Here is a 26,532-nt window from a genome sequence, read left to right as displayed (position 1 = left end):
AGAAGGGGATCTCCCAAATGGAGGGGGGGGGGGGGTCCTCAAGTTCAAAACCCTGCATGCTTTCTCAATCGAGCTCATCGCACGAAGCTTGTCTAGTGCAGTTTACCTCTCTCTCGTGTGGTTTGCAAGCTATTATACTGGAGTGGATTTACCCTGTGTACACCTGAAGGATAGCAACTGCGGGTTCCCTAATCATCATAAAAATAAAAGATATGGACTCAAACTAAATGTTGTAGTAGGGACTCTCCTTTGAGATCTCCAGATTAAGCACACAGCCATAAACTTAGGAACCAGTAAAAAAAACACATCTATTTCATGCAATGGAAAATGGGAAATCATACAAAGGTTTTGTTTTATTGGACTTTTGCAAGCAAAAGTATAATACAAGCAAGAACAAGGAAATCTCTCTTTTACAACATTTAAACAGCAAGCAGAATCTTTCCAATGTTCTTGCCGCTTTCCATTAACTGGTGAGCCTCAGCAGCTTCTGCTAAGGGGAAGTACTTGTACACCACCGGTTTCATCTTCCCTGCTGCAATTGCAGGCCAGACATTTTTTTCCACTTCTCTCACAATTTGAGCTTTGTTTTTTGCACTTCTACCACGCATGCCAGCAGCTGTAGAAAAGTCACAAATCGACATAAAATCTACTGAAGCACAATTCAAAATGAGGTCCATGTCATTCATTCAGAGAAATAATCCATGAGACTAGCTTTCAATATTCCAAAAGAATTTATTTTTTCTCCAATTGTCTATGCACTTAATTATGAAAAGAGAACTCCCCCAAAGATATCTTCAACTAAGAGAAGGATCAGTTAGAACATGAAGGGAATGAAAACGTTGGATAGGATTATGCGAGAATGAGAGAGCTGGACTAATAATTTCCATATTTCAAAATTCAAACAGACCATAACAAGAAAAGTTCTTAAACTCCAAATATATCAGAGCACGTCTGTACTTACCCTGCACTGTCAAGCGCCTTGCTAACAAACAGCCAAGATTTACTTGTGTCACTGTTCCTCCCATAAAACCAATAATGAAGAGCCTACCATCAACATTGAGGCTGTCAAGGTTTTGTTGGAAGTATGGACCTCCTATATTATCTAGTATGACATCAACACCTGCGTTGAACATTGAAATTAGAATATAATCAATGTAAGACATGAGAAGAAATTGAGTGGTTGCCCCTAGCTCCATGAGATATATGATAACCATTGTAATTTTCTACAGAAAAATGCATATTCGAATTTTAGTTGATAACACAAGACCTAATTCCCAACTTGTTTTGAACTGAGGCGTAGTTGTTGTTTGTTTATCAAAAAAACCTAAATTCTAATATAACATATGTTGCTTATGAGAATGATAACCTTTCCCTCCTGTTTCTTCCTTGATGCGTGTAACAAAGTCTTCAGTCTTGTAATTGATGCAAACATCAGCCCCAAGTTCTTTGCATGCAGCAAGTTTTTCCTCACTTCCTGGTTAACAAGATTTGACACGGTTAGCTAAATGATTTCAGTTTCATAATGAGATAAGATATCATCATGAACCTGCTGTGATGAAAACTTTGGCCCCAATGCACTTAGCCATTTGAATGGCAAAGGTACCAATTCCACTAGAGCCTCCATGAATCTGAAAGTAACACATGTAGTTATAAGTCATTTCACGTACTTGATCTTAGTCCACGGGGATCAGGAATATAAAGATTCAATTGTGAACATACTACCCAAAACGATTCTGCCAATTGACTAAATGACTGATAGTCTGCATATATAAAAGAAAAAGGAACTACTGCTAAACAACAAATTGTATGGTCTATTTAATCACCAGAAACATTTCACCGGAGGAAAGCTTGCTCGTCATGAAAATGGTTGACCAAACAGTGCATGCCACTTCAGGGAAGCTAGCTGCATCTTGTAAAGAAACACCTGATGGAATAGGAAGAACTTGTTCAGTAGGTACAGCTACTTTCTCTGCATAACCTCCTCCACCAATGAGAGCACATACCTATATTGTGAAGCTTTTACATCATCAATGCACTAAACAAAACTCCCTTTCAAACAATACATAGAAATGTACTCTCCAAATCCACACAGAAAAAGAACATAAGCTCATAAAAACATCACTGTAATATCCCCTTCTTCATCTATGCATTATTATATTTAATTTCATGACATCATAATCGCATAACAAAATATATAACTATGAATATATGAAACCTGATCACCAATTTTCCAGCGAGTAACGTCCTTGCCGACGGCTTCAACAGTTCCAGAACATTCAAGACCTGGATATTCACTTTCTCCTTTATGGGGTGGATGTTCACCTTGGCGTTGAAGGGTGTCAGCCCTATTAATGGCAGTAGCTGCAATTTTGATCAAGATTTCATCATCTTTGATTTGTGGGTCTTCCACTTCTTGAAGCTTCAACACCTCTGGACCACCAGGCCTTGTGATTACTACAGCTTTCATCCTTCGTTAATCACAATCAATTTTATCACTTAGTTAACAAGGTTTTAGGAAGAGTTTGGAGAGATTTACTAGACTTTATTGCATACATAAAGGAGTAGTAGAGTACCACATGTAGTGTAGCAGATGGGCTGCTACTCCACTCTTGAGTTCGAGCCTGGATATGAAAAAATCTTTTTTAGGGAGTGTTTTCTTTCTAATATGGCCCTATACAATGCAAATTCAAAATAGTTAAACTAGCCGCCGAACTAGAAAATTCAAAATAGTTGGACTAGCCGCCGAACTAGGAAAAAAAAAAGTAACAGAGGAGGAGTATTTTGTTTCTATTATTGTTCTTGATAGCTATATGTTCTGTCTAGTTACAACATCACCTCGATCTATAGTTTCTTTTAATAATAACAACAAAAAAAATAAAGTTAAAGATAAGAGTAATGATTTACATTATAAAAAATTAATGCACAATTAAAGTTATGTCAAGTGGATATTATTGAGAAAAAAACATGAAAATATTGTAGGGATAAAGATTGGTAGTTCAAATTTGTTTTAAAAAATACTATCAATTTCAAACATATACATCTGAAACTTTAGGTATGATCATCAAAAATTTGAACTTGACAAGTAAAAATTTCAGGTAAATATCTCAAAACTTGCTACCAAACATGATATACAAATTGTATGACTTGCAGAATATTATAAGGAAACCTTTGCTCTTTTTTCCAGCTGTGTTCATGGTTTTTGTTCTATTATTAGAATGACATGCAAATTCTGTATTTTGTACTTAAGTTGGAAATAGACAGCAAATCTATTTTACGCAGACAAAAAAATGAAAAAAAATCATAAAAAGGTTTTGTTTTATTGGAACATTGCAAAGTATAATACATGCAGCAGAGGTTGGGTGGGGGGGGGGCGGTGACTGGCTGGAAGTACAGGCTATTTTAACACTAAGAACAAGAAAATCTCTCTTTTACAACATTTAAACAGTAAGCAGAATCTTTCCAATGTGCTTGCTGCTTTCCATTAACTGGTGAGCCTCAGCAGCTTCAGCTAAAGGGAAGTACTTGTACACCACCGGTTTCACCTTGCCAGCTGCAATTGCTGGCCAAACATTCTTTTCCACTTCTCTCACAATTTGAGCTTTGTTTTTTGCGCTTCTACTACGCAAGCCAGCAGCTGTAGAAAAGTCACAAGTTGACATAAAAACTACTGAAACACAATAAAAAATGAGGTCCATGGCATTCAATCAGAGAAAAAATCCATGAGACTAGATTTCAACATTCCAAAAAGAATTTTTTCTCTCCAATTGTCTATGCACTTTATTATAAAAAGAGAACTCCCTCAAAGATATCAAGGATTCTTCAACTAAGAGAAGGATCAGTTAGAACCTGGAGGGAATAGACACATTGGATAGGATTATGCGAGAATGAGAGAGCTGGACTAATAATTTCAAAATTTCAAAATTCAAACTAACCATAACAAGTACCCGGGAGGAAGAGGCCAAAATTTGACCAAGTTGACGAAGAATTACTAAATGAGGATTTCAAAGAAGAGACAGCTCAACTTCACATGAAAGATGAATCACCTTCTCTCTTTTTTTTTCTTGATAACGTAAATATATGAAAAATGAATCAGAATATTTCAGTTCTCCTGATATTAAATTGAGACCTATACCATCTAATAAAACCCAGTAATATCAGTGGAAGCTTGTGTTGCTTTTGCTTCTATTACACTATCTTATCTTTCCCATCCTGAAATAAATTGAAGTAGGTCAGTGCACATAGAAGTCACCAGATTATTATAAACCATGGTTGGTGGTTGAAAGCCAGGACTGTTTATGAGATAACTGAGGCTGATTACTGCAAGGAACTAAAGCTACGGGAGGAACAGTAGTAGAAGTGAAGTGAGGGAAAGTAAATAGGACAAAAGTAAAGGAGCATGATAGGATATGTGAGAGAGCCTTATAAAAATGGAAGAAAGATACAAACACATGGTTTCCACGTGTCACAAAAGTTAGCTTCTCACTCTGTCAAAATAAGGGATATCAACGAGGCAAATGAACACCGAGACTTCAAGACAGTTCATTTGCGAAGTGGAGAACACTAGGCTCTGGATATACACACACACAAGAGGAAGAGAGAGAAACTTGCTTTACATAAGCTTCATTGAAGTAGAAGCAATTGCATGTAACGAAAAAGGTGCAGCAGAAAGAGAAGTTAGAGAAAATTAAGATCAGGGTAAATTAAGATTACTTCATTTCTTGTGCACCAATTATTAGAATTGCAGCTGCAATTGATAATCATTGCTTCCCCATGGAATTAACCAACTGAATCTACAGTCTAAGCCCAACTGAACACAAGATCTTAGAAGTCATCTATTGGCATGTGCAACTATATGAATACAATCTCCGCCCCACTCATTGAGCTAGTCAGGGTGGGGTGGGAATAGAAAGAAACTGGAATTACAGTAGAGTGTCTTGAGATATCTCTCTTCCAGTTGACTAACAGCATGCTTGTTCAAGTATTTGGTCAGACAAGTTCACCATATCAAATTTAACAATACATTTCACAGAAAAGATCACTCCAAATATATCAGAGCACATCTGCACTTACCCTGCACTGTCAGGCGTCTTGCTAACAAACAGCCAAGATTTACTTGTGTCACTGTTCCTCCCATAAAACCAATAATGAAGAGCCTACCATCAACATTGAGGCTGTCAAGGTTTCGTTGGAAGTATGAACCTCCTATATTATCTAGTATGACATCAACACCTGTGTTGAACATTGAAATTAGAATATCACCAATGTCAGACATGAGAAGAAATTGAGTGGTTTCCCCCATAGCCCCATGAGATATATGATAACCATCATAATTTTCTACAGAAACATGCATATTCAAATTTTAATTGATATCACAAAGACCAAGTTCCCAACTTGTTTGGAACTGAGGCGTAGTTGTTGTTTGTTTATCAAGCAGACCTAGTTTCTAATATAATAAATGATGCCTATGATAATGATTACCTTTCCCTCCTGTTTCTTCCTTGATGCGTGTAACAAAGTCTTCAGTCTTGTAATTGATGCAAACATCAGCCCCGAGTTCTTTGCATGCGGCAAGTTTTTCTTCGCTTCCTGGTTAACAAGACTTGACATGGTTAGCTGAATGATTTCAGTTCCATAATAAGATAAGATATCATCATGAACCTGCTGTGATGAAAACTTTGACCCCAATGCACTTAGCCATTTGAATGGCAAAGGTACCAATTCCACTAGAGCCTCCATGTATCTGAATGTAACACATGTAGCTATCAGTCATTTCACGTACTTGATCTTACTCCACCAGAATCAAGGACATAAAGATTCAATTGTGAACATACTACCCAAAAGATTCTGCCAATTGACTAAATGGCTGATAATCTGCATAGATAAAAGAAAAAGGAACTACTGCTAACAACAAATTGTTTTAAAGAATAACTATGGTCTGTCTAATCACCAGAAACGTTTCACCCGAGGAAAGCTTGCTCGTCATGAAAATGGTCGACCAAACAGTGCATGCCACTTCAGGAAAGCTAGCTGCATCTTGTAAAGAAACACCTGATGGAATAGGAAGAACTTGTCCAGTAGGTACAGCTACTTTCTCTGCATAACCTCCTCCACCAATGAGAGCACATACCTATTATGTGAAGCTTTTACATCATCAATGCACTAAACAAAACTCCCTTTTAAACAATACATAGAAATGTACTGTCCAAACCAACAAAGAAAAAGAACATAAGCTCATAAAACATCACTGCAATGTCTCCTGCTAAGGCCTAACAAGAACTTAATATTGTTCTAGTTTCACTTCAGGAAGCTAATGGATTAACTGCTACCCTACTAACCAGGGCTAGTCCAGAATCATTCAGGTTACTACTCAAGGAAATTCTTTCATCTTGAAACAAGAAGCCTTTTGTCCCTGATGGGCGGAGGTCATTTTGCCCCTTAATCTTTACTTATCAAGATATAGACATTATTCCCCCCTCCTCGTACTTAATTATCACCACTTCCACCACTATTAAATTCTTTTCTTTTTTTTGATGACAAGGGAAACCCACAGCCGCTACCCTTTGGGTGTGCATAGAGTAAAACCCCCGCTCCTATGTAATAGCTCGCAAACCACATATGAGAGGTAACCCGCACTAGGCAAACCTGGTGCGACGAGCTCGACCCAGAAGGCAAACTCTTTGCTTTCGCTGGCAAGGGATTTCGAACTTGAGACCTCCAACATGGAAGTTCCAAGCTCAAACCACTGGGCCACCCCGAAGGGTTCCACCACTATTAAATTCTACCAAATTTATGTCAAACGAAGCACCACAAAATGAAATGGAAATATTTTACTCCATACACAACAATAACAATAACTAGTTAACTACCCCAAAAATTCAAACTAGGTGGAGTCAAGCTATATGAATCCTTTATCCATTCTTCTCTATTGGGGCTCATTTTACTCCAATACTCATTAATGGTTCTCTAATTCCTACCTATTCCTAGTCTGACATAGAAAACTCTAACAAAAATACTCCATCCATTTCAATTTGTTTGTCTTACTTGCCTTTTTTAGTTTGTTTCAAAAAGATTGTCTTTTCCCTTTTTGGCAACTCTTACTTTTAACTTTTTATAAGGCTTGTTTAACATCTCAGGATTAAAAGACATTTTGGTACATTCTACCTATTTTAGTTTAAAACCACAAAAAAAAATTGATGACAAGGAAACCCGCAGCCGCTACCCTTTGGGTGCAAGGTAAAACTCCCGCTCCTATGCAATAGCTCGCAAACCACATATGAGAGGTAACCCGCACTAGGCAAAAAAATGTCTTTACTTTCTTAAACTTAGTGTCAAGTCAAAACCACACAAAAAAAATTTGAAATGGAGCTAGTAAGATTCGAAAGATTAGGCATTTTCAGATATCTTATTCCTTTGTGCTGTGTTCTTAGCCAAGTCCCCATAGATTCCAAAGATTTAGGCATTTTCAGATAACTTCCTCCATGTCATATTACCCAACATCAAAAGGAAATATAACAATTCTACAATAACAAACAACAGTTAAGCTTCAATTTCAAGAATAAAGTTGTCATCTTTTTTTAAAATGGAAACTGTAATCAGACAAACCTGGTCACCAATTTTCCAGCGAGTAACGTCCTTGCCGACTGCTTCAACAGTTCCAGAACATTCAAGACCTGGGTATTCACTGTCTCCTTTAGGGGGTGGGTATTTACCTTGGCGTTGAAGGGTGTCAGCTCTATTAAGGGCAGTAGCTGCTATTTTAATCAAGATTTCATCATCTTTAATTTGTGGGTCTTCCACTTCTTGAATCTTCAACACTTCTGGACCACCAGGACTTGTGATTACTACAGCCTTCATACTTAATCACAATCAATTTTATCACTGAGTTAACAAGGTTTTGGGAAGGGTTGGAGAGGTTTACACAACTTTCTTGTATATTCTTGTTCTTGAAAGCTCTATATTTTGTCTAGTTGCATCACTCATATAGTTCTTAATAATTAAATTCTACCCATATGTTTTGTCTAGTTGCAACATCACCCATATAGTTCTTAATAATTAAATTCTACCCACATGTTTTGTCTAGTTGCAACATCACCCATATAGTTTTCAATAATTAAATTCTACCCATATGTTTTGTCTAGTTGCAACATCACCCATATAGTTTTCAATAATTAAAGTCTACCCATATGTTTTGTCTAGTTGCAACATCACCCATATAGTTTTCAATAATTAAATTCTACCCATATGTTTTGTCTAGTTGCAACATCACCCATATGGTTTTTAATAATTAAATTCTACCCATATGTTTTGTCTAGTTGCAACATCACCCATATGGTTGGGGACAAGTAATTATATTGGGATTAGTTATTTTAGTATTGTTATTCCACCCTCGATGCTGGGATAAAATTAATGGTACAATCCTAATATAACTCTTGATTTTATTTCAACCAAACATGGGATAAACTCATCCTAAATTTTATTTTGAGATAATTTATTCGTTATCATTCGTATCAGATGAGCCCTTAGGTCGTAAAGGGAAATATAATTTTTTTTTGGTTTCCCACTCGATGTTCAGAGCCCACATTGGAGCTCCGACTAAATTCGAATCGCGCTTTGCAGGGCCCATTCGAGGGTGGCACTCCCAACAGGATTTTCTCCATACCCAGGACTCAAACCCGAGACTTATGATTAAAGGTGAAAACACTCCCACCAGTGCACCACAACCCATATTGGTATAGGGAAATATAATTGAGTATGTGAACTTTCATTTTTGTTGGCTAAATATGGATTCCCCCTCTTGTTATTCCTTTTCCTATTTCTCCTTTATCTACCCCCAATTCAAACTAAAATTTCAAAAATAAATTACATTGTAAAAAAATAAAATATAAAATAGTAGCGATTAACATAAAATAATGTAGAAATTTCATTGTGATAATTTTTATATTTATCTCAAATTAGTGATAAAATTTCTGATTTATCATTAGAAACTCGTGATAATATTGCAAGAAAAAAGTTTGGTAATTTAAGTTTTAGAAAAATTACTTTCAATTCAAATGTATACGTTTAAAACTTCATACACTATCGTCAAAAAATTGAGTTTGACATGTCAAGCTTCAAGCAAAAATGTCATAAGTTTGCTACAAAAATCATATACAATAATTTTATATAAATAATCTTTACATTATAATAACAACCTCCCCCCCCCCCACCCCCACCCCCAAACAAGAGAAGTCATATAAAGGATGCATACCAAACACCAAGTAATATTTTCCATGCAAGGCATTTTGGTTTGGCCATTTAACACTATTGGATGGCAGCAAGAAGAGGAAAAAATAAGTCTTCTATAACCAAAGTTTGTTCATTCTCCATTTGTGTGCAAATTGCACCTAGAGAAGAAGATAACATGTATCCAAAAGTCCCCAAGTCAAATATTATACTTTACTATATAAGAAGCATTAGATGAGGGATAATTTCCTACATCACTCACTACTTCTTTCATCATCCAAAAATATCAAAATAATGAATCCATTTGGCTTTCAATTTGCAGTTATCCTTCTGTTATTGCTTAATACTATTATGGTAATAGAAACACAAGCAGCATATGTTAAACCTCAACGCGTCACGTGCTATAAACGTTACAGCAAATGCTATCTCAAGTATATAACTTGCCCTTCTGAGTGCCCTGAAATTCACCCGAAAGATCCATATGCTAAAGAGTGTTTTCTTGATTGTTACTCTCCTAAATGTGAAGCAGTATGCAGAAGTAAGTATTTTAGACTCATTTTAGCTTAGCTATATATTTTTGATCCTTTTTATCTGAAGTAACATTATGTTAATGAATTTTTGTACATATGTTACAGAACGAAAACCAAATTGTGATGGTCCAGGTGCAGCTTGTTACGATCCTCGTTTCATAGGTGGAGATGGGATTGTTTTCTACTTCCATGGTAAAAAAGATGAGCATTTCAGCCTAATTTCAGATGTCAACGTTCAAATAAATGCTCGTTTCATTGGTATCCGTCCTGCTGGCAGATCGCGAGATTTCACATGGATTCAAGCTATAGGCCTCATGTTTGGCTCACATAACTTCACACTTGAAGCAACCAAGGCAGAAAATTGGGATCAAGAAGCTGATCATTTGAAATTCACTTATAACGGGATGAGTTTAAGTGTTCCATTAGGCCACTCATCGGTATGGAATTCCCCTGACCAAAACCTTGAACTGGAAAGGACCTCAGCAACAAACAGTATAAGAGTTACAATTCAAGAAATAGTGGAAATCTCAGCTAATGTTGTTCCTGTGACAGAAGAAGAGGACGCGATACATAGTTATGGTATACCTAAAAATGATAGCTTTGCTCACTTAGAAGTGCAGTTTAGGTTGTTTGATTTGTCTCCAAAAGTTGAAGGCATTCTTGGCAGGACTTACCAGCCAAGTTTCAAGAATCCAGCCAAGTCAGGGGTCGATATGGCGGTTGTTGGTGGTGATGACAAGTACAAGACTAGTTCACTTCTATCAGCTGACTGCAACTCTTGTACTGTTTTCACTTCTGGAAAAAATGTTGCTGAGAGAAAATAATAAGTTCAATTCCATATAGTAGCAGCTTGTATTAGCATATATTGTTTGTTCTCATAAATCTCTCTTGTTTATCTATGTTGAAATCTAGTTTGCTTTGGTTTGAATAATGACAACATTTGACTCTTGATAACTATAAAGGAGCATTCTAAAACTTATTAGAGATTAGTAGAATAATTGATCTATAGACACTGATTACTTGTTTTTCCAATTGAGGATTTTTATTCAATTTCAAATGATTTGAGGTAACTCAATTAAACTATATAACATGTGAGACTATCCTTCAGGATGACTCAATTGGTTTGAAGGGTGGTTATCCACACGGAGGTGACCCTAAATCGATTCCCCTCAATGCCTTTTGAGTCAAGTCTCTCGCATAGGATTTACCTAATGCGGTTTAGTTCCCTTTGCAAGCTATTACACAATGGGGTTTACCCAGAGTACAACAAAGTATGTTAATAAAATACTAATAATGGATTATAAGGAGAGTACAAAATTGTTTAATACGTCTCTTTAAACAATTATATAAACATGACACGAATCATATATCACATGGTATTCTTTTTCCTTAATTTCAGGTTAGTGTACCTAATTGCCAAGTACTAATAAAGGATTGGGTTAAATTTCTTTTATTTTCACCAAACCCAAACTGACATGTGTAGTATAATATTGAAATTGATTACCAAATACACATTATCTTACTATTAAAATAATAGAAGTTTGAAATTACCGCGTTTCTTAATTCAACAACTTTTGATTCTTATTACTCTTCAGTTCAGTACCGTTTCTAGGGTTTATTCCACCTCAAAAAATCTTGTCATTCTTGAATCTTGAACCACCAAAAGAACCCCTAGCAACTGGTACAATTTATTTTTCTTAAAATATGTTGTTTCTTTTTGTATTGTATGTGCACCTTTAAACTGCACAGAATCATTTTCTTGATTTTTTTTTTACAGGTTGTGTAATTTGATTGGAAAAGATGGGTGGATTTGAGCTCAAATGGTTTGTAAGAGTAGCTGTTGTTCTGATGATGGTTCAAAAAATTCTTGGTTGGGGGAAAGAAGGACACTATGCTATCTGCAAAATTGCTGAGGTAAATGAAGTATTTTTAATTTTTTTTGAATTTTCTGAGTAAATTCTAGTGGAGATTGAGTGTTTGGAGTAATGGGGTGTTTAATGTTGATCTTTTTTTATGGGTTTATTCATAAAGGTTGGATCTTTATGTAGTTGCTTGCAAGAACTTGCGTTGACTAGTTATTCTGATTTCCTATTTGGCCTTGGCTGAAGTCTTTTGAGGGGTTTTATGGATGTGCACCCATTGTGGCAGAATTGTATCGTATAGTTGTTCCATAACCAACCCGAAATGGAATGAGCAAGTGCTCAGTAACCAAACCAAAGATGCAAGGAAATATAGAAAAGAAAATAGCAAAATAGAGAAAAAAAAAGGCAGACTTTCCTTCATTCGTTAATGCTCTAAAGTTGTGGCTACAACTGAATATAAAGAGTGTAGTAGTAATCTGGAACAGCAGGACATTGTAGAAAATACCATCTTACACTGTTGTTGATGGAAACACAGACATACTACTTGGAAGCTCATGGTACTATCCGTTACATAGTAGGTAACTTGATCTGGCAATTATATAGTTACATCGAATCATAATGTTTTTAAAATAGATAGTCTTCGTGTGCTTCAAATGATGAAGGCATAATACATAGATAGATAGGCATTCAAATATGGCGTCAAATGGCAAGTTAACACTTCAGCTTTAGTGGCGTACATCTAGACACCTCAACTCGTCCCTACTGAGTCTCGTGGACACCCAATGCTAACGTGGCACATAAATTTTGAAGGTGTCTAGATGATCATTTTGTAAGGTGGAGTGTTCAACTGACACAGTGGAACGAGCTGAGGTATCTAGATGTGCATCCTCAAAGTTGGAGTGTTTAGTTGTTAGTTGACAATTGGAGTGTTTAGTTGTTAGTTGAAGACAAGTTAAGGTGTCTATCTATGTATTAGTACTGGAGGAAGATTCTTGAAATCCTTTTGAGACATTCCCAGAAACTTCTTATGGTGGACATATTTTGTGATTCTGACAGATTTTTCTTTGAGTGGAAGCAAGCATATGGAAAGTACTGACAAAATAAAAATAAAAAATTTGTCGAGCTCTTCCTTAGGAAGCTTATGTGAATCTCTTGGGTCTTTCAGGAATATCTAACAGAAGATGCTTTGGCTGCAGTCAAAGCATTACTCCCAGATCAAGCCGAAGGTGATCTTGCAGCTGTCTGCTCCTGGCCTGATGAGGTTCGGCGCCACTACCACTACCGCTGGAGTTCTCCATTACATTATGTAGATACACCTGATTTCTTGTGCAATTACAAATATTGCCGTAAGTGACACTACATATAATTGCTTCTATAGAAAAACTTCTTGGTTCATGTTAGCTATTCATTTTGGTATCAAGTTTACTCCCTACGTATCAAATGAAAAGAGAAGTACGGTAAAAGATTTCTAGCTCATGCCTGCATTTCCTATTGTTACTTGGTGCACTGTAGGCAAAGTAGCAGCACGCACTTGATCCAGTAGTTAATAGTTGACATTTTTTCTGTTATAATGATAAACCCTGATATGGCATATTAAGATACATCTTTTAATGCACTTTTGTATCTTAGCTTTGAGCCATTAATAACCTTGGTCTACTTTCTGATAGGAGACTGCCATGACGGGCATGGGCTCAAGGACAGGTGTGTTACGGGAGCAATATACAACTACTCAATGCAACTTTCACAGGGATATTATGATTTAAATTCAGAAAAATGTGAGGAAGACTGCCCCTCTGTGTTATTGATGCATTTATTGGGCTGGAACTAATTATTTCTAGTGACAGACAACTTGACTGAAGCACTTATGTTCTTGTCTCATTTTGTTGGTGACGTACATCAGGTCAGCTCACCTTTCCTGGAACCTTGGTGTATGTAACTGTAAATAAACACAACTGTATGTGTCTGTATATAAATGTTTGTAACTACTTTGATAAGTTTCTTTTAGTCCTAAATACTTAATTAAAGAATAAGTTTCTTTTAGTCCTAAATACTTAATTAAAGAATAAGTTTCTTTTAGTCCTAAATACTTAATTAAAGAATAAGTTTCTTTTAGTATTAAATAATAACGTCCATACTGCTATGCCTCTGGTGTAGAAATAAAAAAAGGGCAGCGTGCATGAAGCATCCTGCATTTGGGAAAGGGTCGCACCCTAAGGGGGTCTAATGTAGGCAGCCTACCTTGACTCATATATGATGTGAGAGTTATCCATGGGACATGGAATTGAACCATTAGAAATGCCATCATTTCTGAGTAATACGCTTCCTTTTCCTGATCTAATCTGATTAAGTGGGTGGTTGTACCATGCTCCAAATATATGCCCTCTCCTTTTTGGAGGCCCACTCACTTCAATTTTATTTTGGTTATGGAAATCCAGAATTAAATATTGTGGTATTTCCTCCTGCGAGGACTATGTTATTATATGCTGATATTCTTTTCAGGGGAACTCTTCTGCCTCTGTAGTTTTGGTCCTCTCTTACGAAAGGAGCTCCTTTATTACCTGCATTGTGCTTGGCTGGACATGAACTACGAAGGTCCAGTCTAGTTTAATAAATTAAGTTCTAACATCATTCAATGACACCTGACCCTTGTACTCAAGGGACCAACTACTTTTTAGAACCTCCACAAACAGTTGTTTTAGACCTTGTTTCAATCATCTACTGGTCTTGTAAAAGTTGCATGTCTGGGGAAGCATGTGACTGATAAGCCTGATTTTTGAAGAAAAAAATTTCAAGCCCTGTAGGTCACACAGCAAGTTTATCTTTTTGTGTGTGTGTGTTTGCGTGTCTCACCAATTATCTTTTATTTAACCAGTTGTATATTTTTATTCTGTCGTGTGATTGTCTGAAATATGATCACAAGACAGGATAAATGATTATAAAAATATGATCATGAGACAGACTTCATCAAATCCAAAGCGTGTACAGCATATATTTGATGTTTCTTTACTATCTAAATTTGAGTGTTGATCAGGAAAAGAAAATGGAAGTCCTGGAAGGTAAATTCAGTTTTATCTTATTTTGTTTTCTGTGTGCAGCCTCTTCATGTTGGTTTCACTGGAGATCTTGGTGGAAACAGTATAATAGTTCGTTGGTACAGGAGGAAGACTAATTTGCACCATGTAGGTTGTGCGTTTCTTTTTGAGTCCAATTTATTCTGATCTCATTCTTTTGGATCACTAAACAAAATTAAGTGTAACATCTTCGAGCAGACTTATTCACTTCATGTTACCATTAATTATACAAAGTGTCTATAATTTATAGTCCTTTTCATTTGAAATATATTTAGATAATACCCTCTTTAACTCTCAAATTACGTATTCACTTTTCTCTACTTTGAAAACAAAAGGCAAGTTCTGAGCATGTTTACCTCTTATCTTTTACCTGTCAAACAATACTTGAGAAGTAGTAGATACATCTTAAACTGTATGCGTACAAGAGAAGGGGTGTATTTTGAAACATTAATTTATTTAATGTGAGCCATCCATAAATCAGATATCTATTAGAAACAGCCACTGTAACTTCTTGACTTAAACTTTTCCAGGTATGGGATACCATGATTATTGAATCTGCGTTAAAGACATACTACAAATCTGATATAATGTTAATGACACAAGCTCTTCTGAAAAACATCACTGTAAGTTTTAGTTGATTTCTTCGTACACAGTATTACATATCTATTTGTTAGAGATATGAACTTTACAATTCTTCAAGTGATGTTGGGAATTGTTAAATGATGCATGCATATTGTGGGAGGATTTCATCATCCCAGTGCCACAGTCCTCATTGGAAAGAATCTCACTCTCTTTTGTTCTCTTAAAGAAAATATTACTATGCTCTTAGCATAAACAGTCTCTGAAATCGTAGTCAAAATCCGCCTCACATGGATTCAACTTTCCGATCCAGCAAGATGTAACAAATTGTTTTTCCTAGCTTATGCAGAAAATCTTTCTTCAATAATATCATTGCAAGTTTTCTGCAAGTTTTTTTTTTTTTTGTTTCGGATGTATAGATAGCACTAACTCCTGAATTTGTTAAGCTTAAAACCTTTCAGTTTGAGTATGTGTATTTCACTAGCTTCTCAAGACGCGGAGAAAACAATCGTGTGCATCCTGTCATTTCTTCTATTCTCTGTATTCCCATAATCACTTGTAACTAATGTACTTGTATCTGGATATAGGATGAATGGTCCGATGATGTTCCATCTTGGGAAAGTTGCAAGGAGATGGTTTGTCCTGACCCGTAAGTGTAGATATTCATACGTTACATGTATATAAAAACAATGCACTATTTTGAGGAACTCGTTTTTACAGATATGCTTCTGAAAGTATCCGTTTGGCCTGCAAGTTTGCCTACAGAAATGCAACCCCGGGAAGCACTTTAACAGGTAAAAACTGAACATCTATAGTCTTCTTTCACTTTCTAGCTTTTATTCGAACGACGTGCTTGACCTTCATAAATTTGTTATATTGGAAAACACTCTTAATTAGATCAGTGTGAACACCTAATTTTTGACTGAAGCTAAAGTTTTACCCCTTTTAGTAGCTATATATTTATTGTGATCTAAACTAGATATTATCTTATTTTAGTAAGCTTACTTTAAAATATTTGAAAACTATAGAAAAAGATAGTAACTTTATTATTATTTTGTAATCTGATTATTTAACACTTTATATATTAATTGATTTAGAATTAATTAATTTAAATTTTGTATTGATATATTTATAATATTCAAAGAAGAAAAGCTGAAAATTGGAAAAAAGAAAAGAAAGAAGTCAACCTAAACTAAACTACCTACTCCCTCACGTTTCTTTTTCACACTTTCAACCGTAAAAACCTCAACCAAGAAAATCTTTCACTCTCTCACGTCCCTTATCCCTTGCAACAAATTTATACATCCAATATTGTATATACTCAAGCAACAACAACGAGTACAGGGGAATGAGAAAAAGAAACTGATAAGCAAAAGAGATAGAAATTGAGCAGAAGAAACGTGATAGAAAAATTTAAAAAAGAAGAAGAAGAGAGTTATAAAGCAGAGAGCAAATCTGAGAGTTTGGGAAAAGAGTGTTCCGAGAATCGAGTTATAGTTCGCGGTTTCGAGTTTGTGGACCTGATTTGGAAATTTGTAGATTGTACGTTACCTTCCTTTGTTAGTCGAAAGCAATTTGAAGGTTCGTTTTCACCATTACCTGTTTGTTTAAAATTTTTATATAAATTGTATGTTTGGATCATTTACGTTGAGTTATTTAAGATGTGTTTTCAATGTTCTTAAATAATGTTTCATGATTAGTAAATAAGATATTAGGTCTGCCAGAATTAAAATTGGTGTTAATTTGCATGTATATAGTTTCTCTGCTGCTATGATTTGTGAGTTTTAAAATAAATATATTGATTATTGATTATTGAAGTATGCCAAGACATGAAGTTTTAAGCTTAAAGAATGTTACTAAACTTTAAAGTTAACGTGGAAAGCTAGTTTTTTTGTTTGTTTTGATTTCCAATCCACTCCGTCATTGCCCGAGCATATTCAATTGAGCCTATTGTTGTTTTTATAGTATAAATTTCTGTTGTTTTTATAGTATAAATTTCTTAGAATTTAAATTTTGTGCACTATACAAAATATTTACACTATTAAGTAATTTTATAAGTAAATACAGTAACTTTCTTAAGTAATATTATTTACCTTTTTAGAACAAAACAAGTTACTAAAGAGTAGATATGGTTAATGAAATGTTGATTGCTACTTGTACTAACAAAATAAATAAATTGTTTTACTGTAAATAAAAATAAATAAAAAATCAAACTTTGTTCACCATTTTGATCTTTCATCGGAGTTTATCAAGATCATAGCTAAAATAATTTTTTTTACTCTTTAATAAAATAAGACAAATTTTAATGCGAGTTTAAAATAAATCAAAGAAGGTGGGACATAAGTAATTCCTAGGCTTATGAGTATAATATATTTAAAAATTGAGTCAAGTCAAATAGTCAATAAAGCGACCGTATTAAAATCACGAGGCTCGAGTGGTGTCTGATACCTTCTTCTCGGTCAACATAATTTCCTTACCCAAAATTTTATTTCATAGACTAATAAAAAATAGAGTTAATTTTCTTTTTATTAGGAATTTCAATTAGGTGACTTGAACACCAAAACTCAATTTCAAGTGATGACTCTGAAATAAAATAATCCCTTTTCAAAATAGTTACTTTGATTGGATTTTTTTTTCAAAACTTCATCGTTCTTTTAAGGGATAAAAATCATCACGAAGAAGAGCCCATGATACCAAAACATGTTAATGACAGAAGATTTTGTAGAGTTGTTGCACATCAATCAAAACAAAATAGGTGATTACCTTGATAATTGATGAGTTCCTTTAGAATTTTTATACAAAAGATATGACTGAAAAGATGGGTTCGATTTATATGGAACGAAACTCTGCAATGGTGGGTGTTGCCTTACCTAGGAAGCGCATAGTTATGATGCCTTTATAGTAGCTTTTTTAGGGATCATGGTATTTCCAAAAAGGAAAGGAAAGATCAACATAAATTTAGCTGTCGTCACTACAAATTCTGAGAAGAAGCCTAATATCACCCTTGAACCGATGGTTCTAGCATACATTTACCATTACCCTTTTATAGTGGACTCCAAAGTAGAATGTAATGATTACATTGGGGGCATAAGGAAAAAAAAATTAAAGATCTGATTTTTCGAAAGGACATTAAAGCTTGGAAGAAATACCTCAATGCTTTAACCGCTAACAAGATTGTGTGGAATTATTATAGGTTCCCACCAGACAAGGTGATATACATGTCTATATTTCGATTGTTCATTATCCTAATGGGTCTTCGAGGTATCCACTCGGAGTCATGCGGCAATTTGATCGACGCCGGTTTTTACCTCCTAATAAAGATATGCGGGAATTCATGTATGAGTTTCATCCCAAGATCACTCTAAGGAAATTAGAAATATTTAAGATTTGGGGAGGATGTATACTTCCAAGTCCCCACGACAGGGTGGAGGATTGCGACAAGGGTGAGGTAAACCAATCATACTTAGGATGGCTTCATGATCAACCCCCTTAAGGTTATGTCAGAAAGGTTGGTGAAGGGGCCATTAGATTGAGAAACGAAAGTTGAGGTTAGAATCAAACAAGCTCGACTCGAGGTTGAAGAAAATTATGGGTCTACTCTGGATGTCTTAACTAATGAGTAATGACGTAAAGAATAGTTGACCCAACTTAAGGCAACATTCGAAGCCAGAGTTAGGTTGGTTCATAAAAGGGTTGAGAAGGAACATCGTTCTACCATTCTGATCTTACTTTAAAACTTAGGTATTATGACGGGCGCTATGGAGCAGCGAAAAAGTTTTTTAAAAAAAAGGTCAAACTCATATGTGCACAATCTAGACTTCAGAATCAAGTAAAGGCTTATGGAACGTGAAAGGAAAATAGCAAAGCATTTCACTACTTATTAGGGAAGAGTGTGATATTAAAAGAAATCAACAAATAGTTGAGTGAGATGCACTCCACATTCAAGTTAAAGAGCTCCAGGAACAAAAAGAGAATTTGACACATGCAGTCAATACTACTTGACATTGATTACAAAACTGTCACGAAAATATGAATGAGGCCAAAGATTGAGTACTTCAACTCAAGGATACACTCAAACGAAGTTTATACTGGTTGTCTACATCATTATGATGAGAGATCAAGCCGACAGACGCGTGCTCTCGCTCCTCATCTACCAAAAGTATTGGCTAAAATTTATTCAAGTCTTGGAGGCGATTGAGATCCGAAACACTTTCAGAAGATATTATAGAAATGAAAATAATTTAGGTTCATGACATACAACGTATGATTAATATTCAAAAAGAGTTAAATTTTTACACGCTTGTTTTTGTTTATAAAGAAAGTTTAAAGGTGGTTGGTTTGTGGTTAAGCTAGCATCTCATCCATACTATACAAAATCAAAGGGAAAAGAGAAAATGACCCGCAAAGGCGAAATAGATCAGATAATGAGGAAGTCCAAAATCAGATAGTTTCATAAGAATCAGTATCAGTAGAAGAAGTAAGGATGTTGAGACAACAAATTGCTAAAATGTACGTAGCTTGGTTGAATGGGCAAGCTCATCCATCTTCAATTCGTAAATATCTTAATACGAATATGTCATCTCCTATCCAAGTCTCGGCAAGTGATTCAGTTTATCCACCAGGATTTGGTTCATATTAACACATTTAATACTGTTGGAACTTTCACAATGGGTGTATTCATTAGGCGTATCGTGAAGTTCCAACAGTATTAGATGTGTTCACATATGGACCAAATCTAGGTGGATCACTTGTCGTTATCGAGACTTGGATAAGGGATGACATATTCGTATGCAGATATTCACGAATTGAAGATGGAGGACCTTGTCCATTCCATACATTTCAGTCATTTGTTGTCTTAACATCCTTACTTCTTCTACTGATATTGATTCTTGTGAAACCATCTAATTTTGGACTTTCTCATTGTTTGACTCTATTCCATCTTTGTGGGTCATTTTCTCTTTTCCCTTTGACTTTGTAAAGTATGGTTGAGATGTCTGCTTAACCACCTTTAAACTTTTTTTATAAACAAAAACAAATGTGTTAGAATTTAGCTCTTTTTTAATATTAATCACACATTACATGTCATGCACCTAAATTATTTTCATTTCTTCTGAAAGTGTTTCGGATCTCAATCGCCTCCAAGACTTATATAAATTTTAGCCAATACTTTTGGTAGATGCAGAACACGTGCTTGTTGGCCTGATCTCTCATTATTTTGATGTAGATAACCACCATAAACTTCATTGAGTGTATCCTTGAGTTGAAGTACTCGATCTTTGGCCTAATTCATATTTTGGTGACAGTTTTGTAACCAATGTCGAGTAGTATTAACTGGATGTGTCAAATTCTCTTCTTGTTCCTGGAGCTTTTCAACTTGAATATGAAGTGCATCTCGCTCAACTATTCGTTGATTTCTTTTCAATCTCACACTTCGCTTGCTTGATAAGCAGTGAAATGCTTTGCTCTTTCCTGTTTCATAAAAGCCTTTACTTGATTCTGAAGTTTAGACTGTGCGCATATGAGTTGGGCCTTTTCTTTTTTAAACTTTTCCTGTTGTTGCTCCATAGTGTTTGTCATAATACCCAAGTCCTCTTGTAAGGTCAGAATGGTAGAACGATGTTTCTTCTCAACCATTTATTGAACCAACCTAACTCTAGCTTCCAATGTTAGGCCAACTCTTCTTTAACATTCTTTAGATCATTAGTTAAGACATTGAGAGTAGATCTTATTTTCTTCAACCTCGAGTAGAGCTTTCTTGATTCTAACTTTCGTTTCTCGATCTGTGGGCCCTTTCACCGATCTTTTTGACATAACCTTAGGGGGGGTGATCGTGAAACCATCCTAAGTATGAGTGGCCCACCTCACCTTTGTCGCGATCCTCCACTCTGTCGTAGGGACTTGAGAATATTCATTCTCCCCAAATCTTAAATATTTTTGATATCCATAGAAGAGATCTTGGGATGAATTCCTGCATATCTTCATTAGGAGGTAGGTAAAAATTGGCGTCGATCAAATTGTCGCATGACTCTGAGTGGCATGCAGTAACGCTGGACATCTTGAAGACCCATTAGGACGATAGACATGTATGTCACCTCATCTATTGGGAATCAATGATAATTCATTTTGTCAGAGCATTGAGGTATTTCTTCCAAGCTTCAATGCCCTTTGAAAAAAATTGATCTTTAATTCTTTCCTTGTAGCCCCAATGTAATCATTTCATTCTATTTTGAAGTTCACTACTTAAGGGTAATAACGAATGTGCTTAATCATCCACATTTGCAGTAAAATATTGTATCCCTCAAAATAATCTTCTCCATTCTTGCACCTTGTTAGAGTGCGGTAAATATCTGCTAGGTACAAGGGTGATGTTAGGCTTCTTGTCAGAAGTTGTAATGACTGCAGTTAAATTTATGTTGATCTTTCTTCCCTTTTTTAGAAATATCATGATCCCCAAAAAGCTACTATAAAGGCATCATAATTATGCGTTTCCCAGGTCAGGCGGCACCCAACATTATGGAGTTTCGTTCCATATAAATCGAACCCATCTTTTCGGCCATATCTTTTGTATAAAAATTCTAAATGAACCCATTTATTATCAAGGCAACCACCTATTTCGTTTTCATTGATGTACAACAACTCCAAAAATCTTCTACCATTAACATGTTTTGGTATCATGGGCTCTTCTTCGTGAAGATTTTTACCCCTTCCCATGAATACGCCTATTTCTTCCAGAGTGGGGGTAAGTTGAAAGTCTAAAAAATGGAATACATTATTTAACAGATCCCAAAAATGAACTAGTGCTTCTATCAAATCCCTTAGTGGCTCAACATACAAGAGGCATCGTAAGAATCTCAAGCGTTTGAACACCACTCCTTTTCTATAATTCGTCATGCTTTCATACCATGTCCTTGTCAGGGCCTAATCCAATATCATGAACCAAGGTGATTGATCATTCCTTGGTCTCTTGTCTCCCTTTCCATATGAGCTCATATTTCCCTATAGGATGATGATGACATTAGGACTTTACTATGTTTTAATGAAACATTTTTTTTGAAATAATAATTAAATAAAAAGTCTTAGACTCGAGACAAGATTTTAATGATGCTTGAACTAGAACGAATAGGGACAATCAAATTATTTGAACAAGAGTAAGGATTTGATAAGAGCTCGAACTTATTTTATTAAAAAAAAATGGACTTTTATAGTACTCACAAAGATAGAAAAGGGATATAAAAACATGACGAAATCAAGAATGACACATCTTTATAGAATAGTTCAAGTTATTTTGGAAAAATGATTGGATGCTAGGAGGAAAACACATTTTGTTTTAGAACAAGTCATCAAATCTTTTATTCTTGTTATTTATTTAATTATAAAAAATTCTTTTATTGGATAATCTGAGTAGAATTGAAAAATAATATATATATATATATAATAGAATTTTTTAGTTTATTAAAGAGGTATGAATTTTGACAAGGAAAAGGAAATTAAGGCTCACCTTTTTAAAATTAAATTAATTAATTCATCTAAAGTTAGTCGACATTTGGTATAGTGTCAACAGGGGAAGCTTTTTCTCTGTGACTCGTTTGATTGGGAATAAGTTATTCCAGATTAGTTATCCTAGGATAACTTATCCCACCATGTATATGTGATAACTTATCCCATAAGTTATTTCAAACATGTCAACCAAACAAGACACAAATTTTTTATCCCATGACTAATTAATTATTTTTATCCCTCACACCAAACGACCCCTAACTATGAGAAAACCAAATTCAGAAGAAAACATTCATTTATGCTGTTTTCTGTAATGACAAAGCTCGAGATGCTGTAATATCAACCCATTATTGGACGTACTGTTACGTGATGCTGGCAAGGCTTTTTTTTGCCTGTTTGATAATAACTAGACTGACGTGGATATATGTAATTTAGTTTTCTTCATTATTGTTTACATGATCTTGCTTTGCCCTTGGTTGGATCCATTTTCTTAACACTTCTTCCCTACAAATCAACCACCTATAAAATATATATGGAAAGCCAAGCTACGTACAGCTATGTTCTGTGTGTAACAATAATTAGCTAACATTGAGAGAAGCCTCCATGTGCATCACAAAATATACCACAATCGTATTCAATATATTTTTGAAAACAGCCTCTCTACCTCTACGAGGTAGTGATAAGGTCTCCACTTTGTAGGGTTCACTAGGTATGTTGTTATTTTTTATATTCAATATATTATTTATCTTCCATTATCTGTTTGTTTTCCAGACGATTACTTCCTCTCTCGTCTTCCTGTTGTGGAGAAGAGGTTGGCGCAAGGTGGGGTCCGCTTGGCCGAAGTTCTCAACCGAATTTTCACTAAAAAACCATCAGTTGCTGCACAATGAAGATAAACTGCAGAAGAAAACCACTCTATGTATTCAATTTCCATTATAACTTGGGAGTTCCCTTCACGCCAAGAACTGAAACCTACATAAGTGACTTATAAGTCAACTATTGTATTTAAAAAGGTGTAATAAAATGTAACTTTAGATGCAAAACTAGTCCATTATTACATATGATAGATGCTGCTATCATATTGGAATATGCTGTATGTTGCTTTTATGGATAATCAACCTCTATTTTACTTATTAAGATAAGAGGAATCTTCAACTTGTACACAACAAGAACCATTTCAACATTTTTTGTATATATAGAACATGCCCAAGTTTGGTGGGACACTTCTGGTTTTTGATACCTGTCAAGTTATAGAACTTCTTTGAGGATGTTGAGGTTAATTTCATTAAGCATTATTTTCTTTCTCTGTCTTGCTTTTATCAACCATCATGGTGCTGAAGCATGGAGCAAAGAGGGACATATGATGACATGTCGAATCGCGCAGGTATATATTCTATTTGAATTTATTTGAAAAATGTATTTTTTTTGGCTTCAAATAATTAGAACTATTGCATGTGGAAACAGGGCTTGTTGAATGATGAGGCAGCTCATGCAGTCAAGATGCTGTTGCCGGAATATGTTAACGGCGACTTATCGGCCCTCTGTGTGTGGCCAGATCAAGTCCGGCACTGGTATAAGTATAAATGGACAAGCCCTCTACACTTCATTGATACACCAGATAAAGCTTGCAACTTTGATTATGAAAGTATGTCAAATGCATCAAAAAACACGATCTATTTATTCTCTCTTTTCACAATTAGATCCTATAATTCATAATTACTTTTTGTATGATGAAAAGGGGACTGTCATGATCAACATGGAGTGAAGGATATGTGTGTTGCTGGTGCAATTCAGAACTTTACTACTCAACTCTCTCATTACAGAGAGGGAACTTCCGATCGTCGATGTAAGAATCAAAAATAGTAAATTTCTTATATTGTAAGGGGGTAATTCACTTATAATACCATATAATTTGTCAATAATTACAGATAATATGACAGAGGCCTTGCTGTTCTTGTCACATTTCATGGGAGATATCCATCAAGTATGTACTCACTATTTTTTTCGCGTTTGAAACGTTAAATAATAGCAACCAACGTATGATTATTATTTAGAAAAACTTGTTACCTTGTTGTTTTGGTGATTTCAGCCAATGCATGTTGGCTTTACAAGTGATGCTGGAGGAAATAGTATTGATTTACGCTGGTTTAAGCATAAATCAAACTTGCACCATGTAAGTATATAACTTATCGAGTTTGATCCAAGATTTAAAGTTAATGCGTTCAAATTGGCTATGATAGTAAGAAAAAAGATGATTAACGACGTATGTTTTCCTTTGTAAAAAAAATAATGTTATAGGTGTGGGATAGGGAGATAATTCTAACAGCTGCAAAAGACTACTATGCAAAGGATGTAAATCTCCTTGAAGAAGACATTGAAGGAAACTTCACTGACGTAAGAGTCAATCCCTTAAACTTGTCAGGATATTTCATTTAGATATTTGAACCAAGTCAGGTTCCATTTGAACACCTTCGTTCCTAAACAATTGTTCCAACTAGACATTTTCGGTTCAAATTTTGATTTTGTTAAATCATATACATACTCAGGGAATTTGGTCTGATGATCTTGCTTCTTGGAGAGAATGTGGCAATGTCTTTTCTTGTGTAAACAAGTGAGTTCTTTCTCAATTATGTAAATCGAAGTTGATTCTGAAACGACTAAACGTACAAAAACATATATACTTTGACTATGACTTAAATAACGATATTAAGCACTTGTCCTTGAGAAATTGATTAATTGTTGATGTGATGTTTCAAGGTTTGCAACGGAAAGTATAAATATAGCATGTAAATGGGGATACAAAGGTGTTGAAGCTGGTGAAACTTTATCAGGTATTTTTCACTTGACTGTCTACGATTTTATTGTGTATGCTTGGGATACAAATTAATAAATTGACATTTAATCTATTTTAATTTGTGCAGATGATTATTTCAATTCAAGACTTCCAATAGTAATGAAACGAGTAGCACAAGGTGGAATACGATTAGCCATGCTTTTAAACAACGTTTTTGGAGTTTCTCAACAAGAAGATTCAGTTGCTGCAACTTAATTACCAAATAATTTTAATAAAATAGTAATGAAAAACCATATATTAGTTCATGTTTGACCAAAATAAAATAAAATACTAAATTAGATGACACATCTTTGTGGTCTGATTTAACCTGTCTTACAATTCGTTGTTGTATTTAAATTCCTGTAAATTGTAATTACCCACAGATATGTTACTAAAAGTGTAATTACATGTACTTAGCTCGTCTTATCTTTAAATACAAAATGGTAATTTATATATTTGACTATACTATATATTGCATCTTAGACTATCTCCAACCCACCTCTATTTTACTTTTCATTTTTTTATATTTGGAGAATAAAATAGAGAATTGACTCTTCAACCACCCTTCATTTCACTCTTTCTTCTACGCTGGAGAACTATTATTCACTCTCTATTATATTTTTTGATTATTTTTATTATTTTTTAATTAACACATTATTTTTCATATAAGACCATTAATTAAATATTTAACATATATAATTATTTTTAAATGTAATATAATATTTTAAAAATATATTATTTCATATATACTATTTTCATCTCAAATTAATAATATTTTTATTTTATTTTATTTTCTTACTTTAATATGATTTGATATTATTATTAATTGTCACTATGATGAATGCACAAAATTAAAATGATAAGATGAAAATTTTAATTTAAAAATACAAATATATAACATAATAATTTAAATACGAGACAACACAATACATAACATA

At 34.8% G+C, this 26,532-nt stretch overlaps 4 protein-coding genes across 6 annotated transcripts; 3 read left to right on the top strand and 1 right to left on the bottom strand.

Moving 5' to 3' along the window:
- Nucleotides 1-330: 330 nt before the first annotated feature.
- Nucleotides 331-7,969, bottom strand: LOC125822913 (uncharacterized). 3 transcript variants are annotated; one of them, XM_049502374.1, is made up of 7 exons: nucleotides 7,603-7,930; nucleotides 5,948-6,127; nucleotides 5,659-5,740; nucleotides 5,479-5,586; nucleotides 5,071-5,229; nucleotides 3,543-3,634; nucleotides 331-524 (listed from the first exon to the last, which is right to left on the bottom strand). In XM_049502374.1, exons 1-7 carry the CDS (start codon nucleotides 7,852-7,854, stop codon nucleotides 420-422), a joined length of 978 nt encoding a protein of 325 aa, XP_049358331.1. In that variant the 5' UTR covers nucleotides 7,855-7,930; the 3' UTR covers nucleotides 331-419. The 3 variants fall into 3 exon arrangements, with proteins under 3 accessions (XP_049358331.1, XP_049358332.1, XP_049358330.1); XM_049502375.1 differs by lacking the exons at nucleotides 3,543-3,634; nucleotides 5,071-5,229; nucleotides 5,479-5,586; nucleotides 5,659-5,740; nucleotides 5,948-6,127 and adding exons at nucleotides 962-1,120; nucleotides 1,367-1,474; nucleotides 1,547-1,628; nucleotides 1,824-2,003; nucleotides 2,216-2,283 and having other exon boundaries at nucleotides 331-616; nucleotides 7,671-7,930; XM_049502373.1 differs by lacking the exon at nucleotides 331-524 and having other exon boundaries at nucleotides 3,268-3,634; nucleotides 7,603-7,969.
- A 1,510-nt stretch (nucleotides 7,970-9,479) lies between these two features.
- LOC125822971 (uncharacterized) lies at nucleotides 9,480-10,576 on the top strand. Its single transcript, XM_049502428.1, has 2 exons — nucleotides 9,480-9,760; nucleotides 9,858-10,576. The coding sequence occupies exons 1-2, from the start codon at nucleotides 9,517-9,519 to the stop codon at nucleotides 10,574-10,576; spliced, it is 963 nt and encodes a 320-aa protein (XP_049358385.1). The 5' UTR covers nucleotides 9,480-9,516.
- A 760-nt stretch (nucleotides 10,577-11,336) lies between these two features.
- LOC125822201 (endonuclease 4-like) lies at nucleotides 11,337-23,995 on the top strand. The gene is made up of 10 exons (XM_049501584.1): nucleotides 11,337-11,433; nucleotides 11,530-11,666; nucleotides 12,780-12,960; nucleotides 13,282-13,389; nucleotides 13,459-13,514; nucleotides 14,710-14,793; nucleotides 15,216-15,308; nucleotides 15,852-15,913; nucleotides 15,985-16,058; nucleotides 23,533-23,995. Exons 2-10 carry the CDS (start codon nucleotides 11,553-11,555, stop codon nucleotides 23,649-23,651), a joined length of 891 nt encoding a protein of 296 aa, XP_049357541.1. The 5' UTR covers nucleotides 11,337-11,433; nucleotides 11,530-11,552; the 3' UTR covers nucleotides 23,652-23,995.
- LOC125822200 (endonuclease 1) lies at nucleotides 23,947-26,057 on the top strand. The gene is made up of 9 exons (XM_049501582.1): nucleotides 23,947-24,145; nucleotides 24,226-24,406; nucleotides 24,500-24,607; nucleotides 24,690-24,745; nucleotides 24,851-24,934; nucleotides 25,060-25,155; nucleotides 25,308-25,372; nucleotides 25,519-25,592; nucleotides 25,683-26,057. The coding sequence occupies exons 1-9, from the start codon at nucleotides 24,029-24,031 to the stop codon at nucleotides 25,808-25,810; spliced, it is 909 nt and encodes a 302-aa protein (XP_049357539.1). The 5' UTR covers nucleotides 23,947-24,028; the 3' UTR covers nucleotides 25,811-26,057.
- The last annotated feature ends 475 nt before the right edge of the window (nucleotides 26,058-26,532 follow it).

The sequence above is a fragment of the Solanum verrucosum genome, unplaced genomic scaffold, assembly GCF_900185275.1.
Source record: "Solanum verrucosum unplaced genomic scaffold, falcon-dt-bn FXZP01000103.1, whole genome shotgun sequence".
NCBI classification, from domain to species: Eukaryota; Viridiplantae; Streptophyta; class Magnoliopsida; order Solanales; family Solanaceae; genus Solanum; species Solanum verrucosum.
The sequence above is the reverse complement of the archived record's forward strand: the minus strand, read 5'-3'. Positions and strand labels throughout refer to the sequence as shown.

Excerpts from the sequence above, each read along its gene's own strand:
- LOC125822200 (XM_049501582.1), top strand. The coding sequence starts at position 24,029 with ATGTTGAGGTTAATTTCATTAAGCATTATTTTCTTTCTCTGTCTTGCT. Across the intron at positions 24,608-24,689 it reads GGGAACTTCCGATCGTCGAT|ATAATATGACAGAGGCCTTG; the intron begins GTAAGAATCAAA and ends CAATAATTACAG. Across the intron at positions 25,156-25,307 it reads TTGAAGGAAACTTCACTGAC|GGAATTTGGTCTGATGATCT; the intron begins GTAAGAGTCAAT and ends ATACATACTCAG.
- LOC125822913 (XM_049502373.1), bottom strand. The coding sequence starts at position 7,854 with ATGAAGGCTGTAGTAATCACAAGTCCTGGTGGTCCAGAAGTGTTGAAG. Across the intron at positions 6,128-7,602 it reads GCTGGAAAATTGGTGACCAG|GTATGTGCTCTCATTGGTGG; the intron begins GTTTGTCTGATT and ends TTCACATAATAG. Across the intron at positions 5,587-5,658 it reads CAAAGTTTTCATCACAGCAG|GAAGCGAAGAAAAACTTGCC; the intron begins GTTCATGATGAT and ends CTTGTTAACCAG.
- LOC125822971 (XM_049502428.1), top strand. The coding sequence starts at position 9,517 with ATGAATCCATTTGGCTTTCAATTTGCAGTTATCCTTCTGTTATTGCTT. Across the intron at positions 9,761-9,857 it reads ATGTGAAGCAGTATGCAGAA|AACGAAAACCAAATTGTGAT; the intron begins GTAAGTATTTTA and ends CATATGTTACAG.
- LOC125822201 (XM_049501584.1), top strand. The coding sequence starts at position 11,553 with ATGGGTGGATTTGAGCTCAAATGGTTTGTAAGAGTAGCTGTTGTTCTG. Across the intron at positions 11,667-12,779 it reads CTATCTGCAAAATTGCTGAG|GAATATCTAACAGAAGATGC; the intron begins GTAAATGAAGTA and ends TGGGTCTTTCAG. Across the intron at positions 14,794-15,215 it reads GGAAGACTAATTTGCACCAT|GTATGGGATACCATGATTAT; the intron begins GTAGGTTGTGCG and ends AAACTTTTCCAG.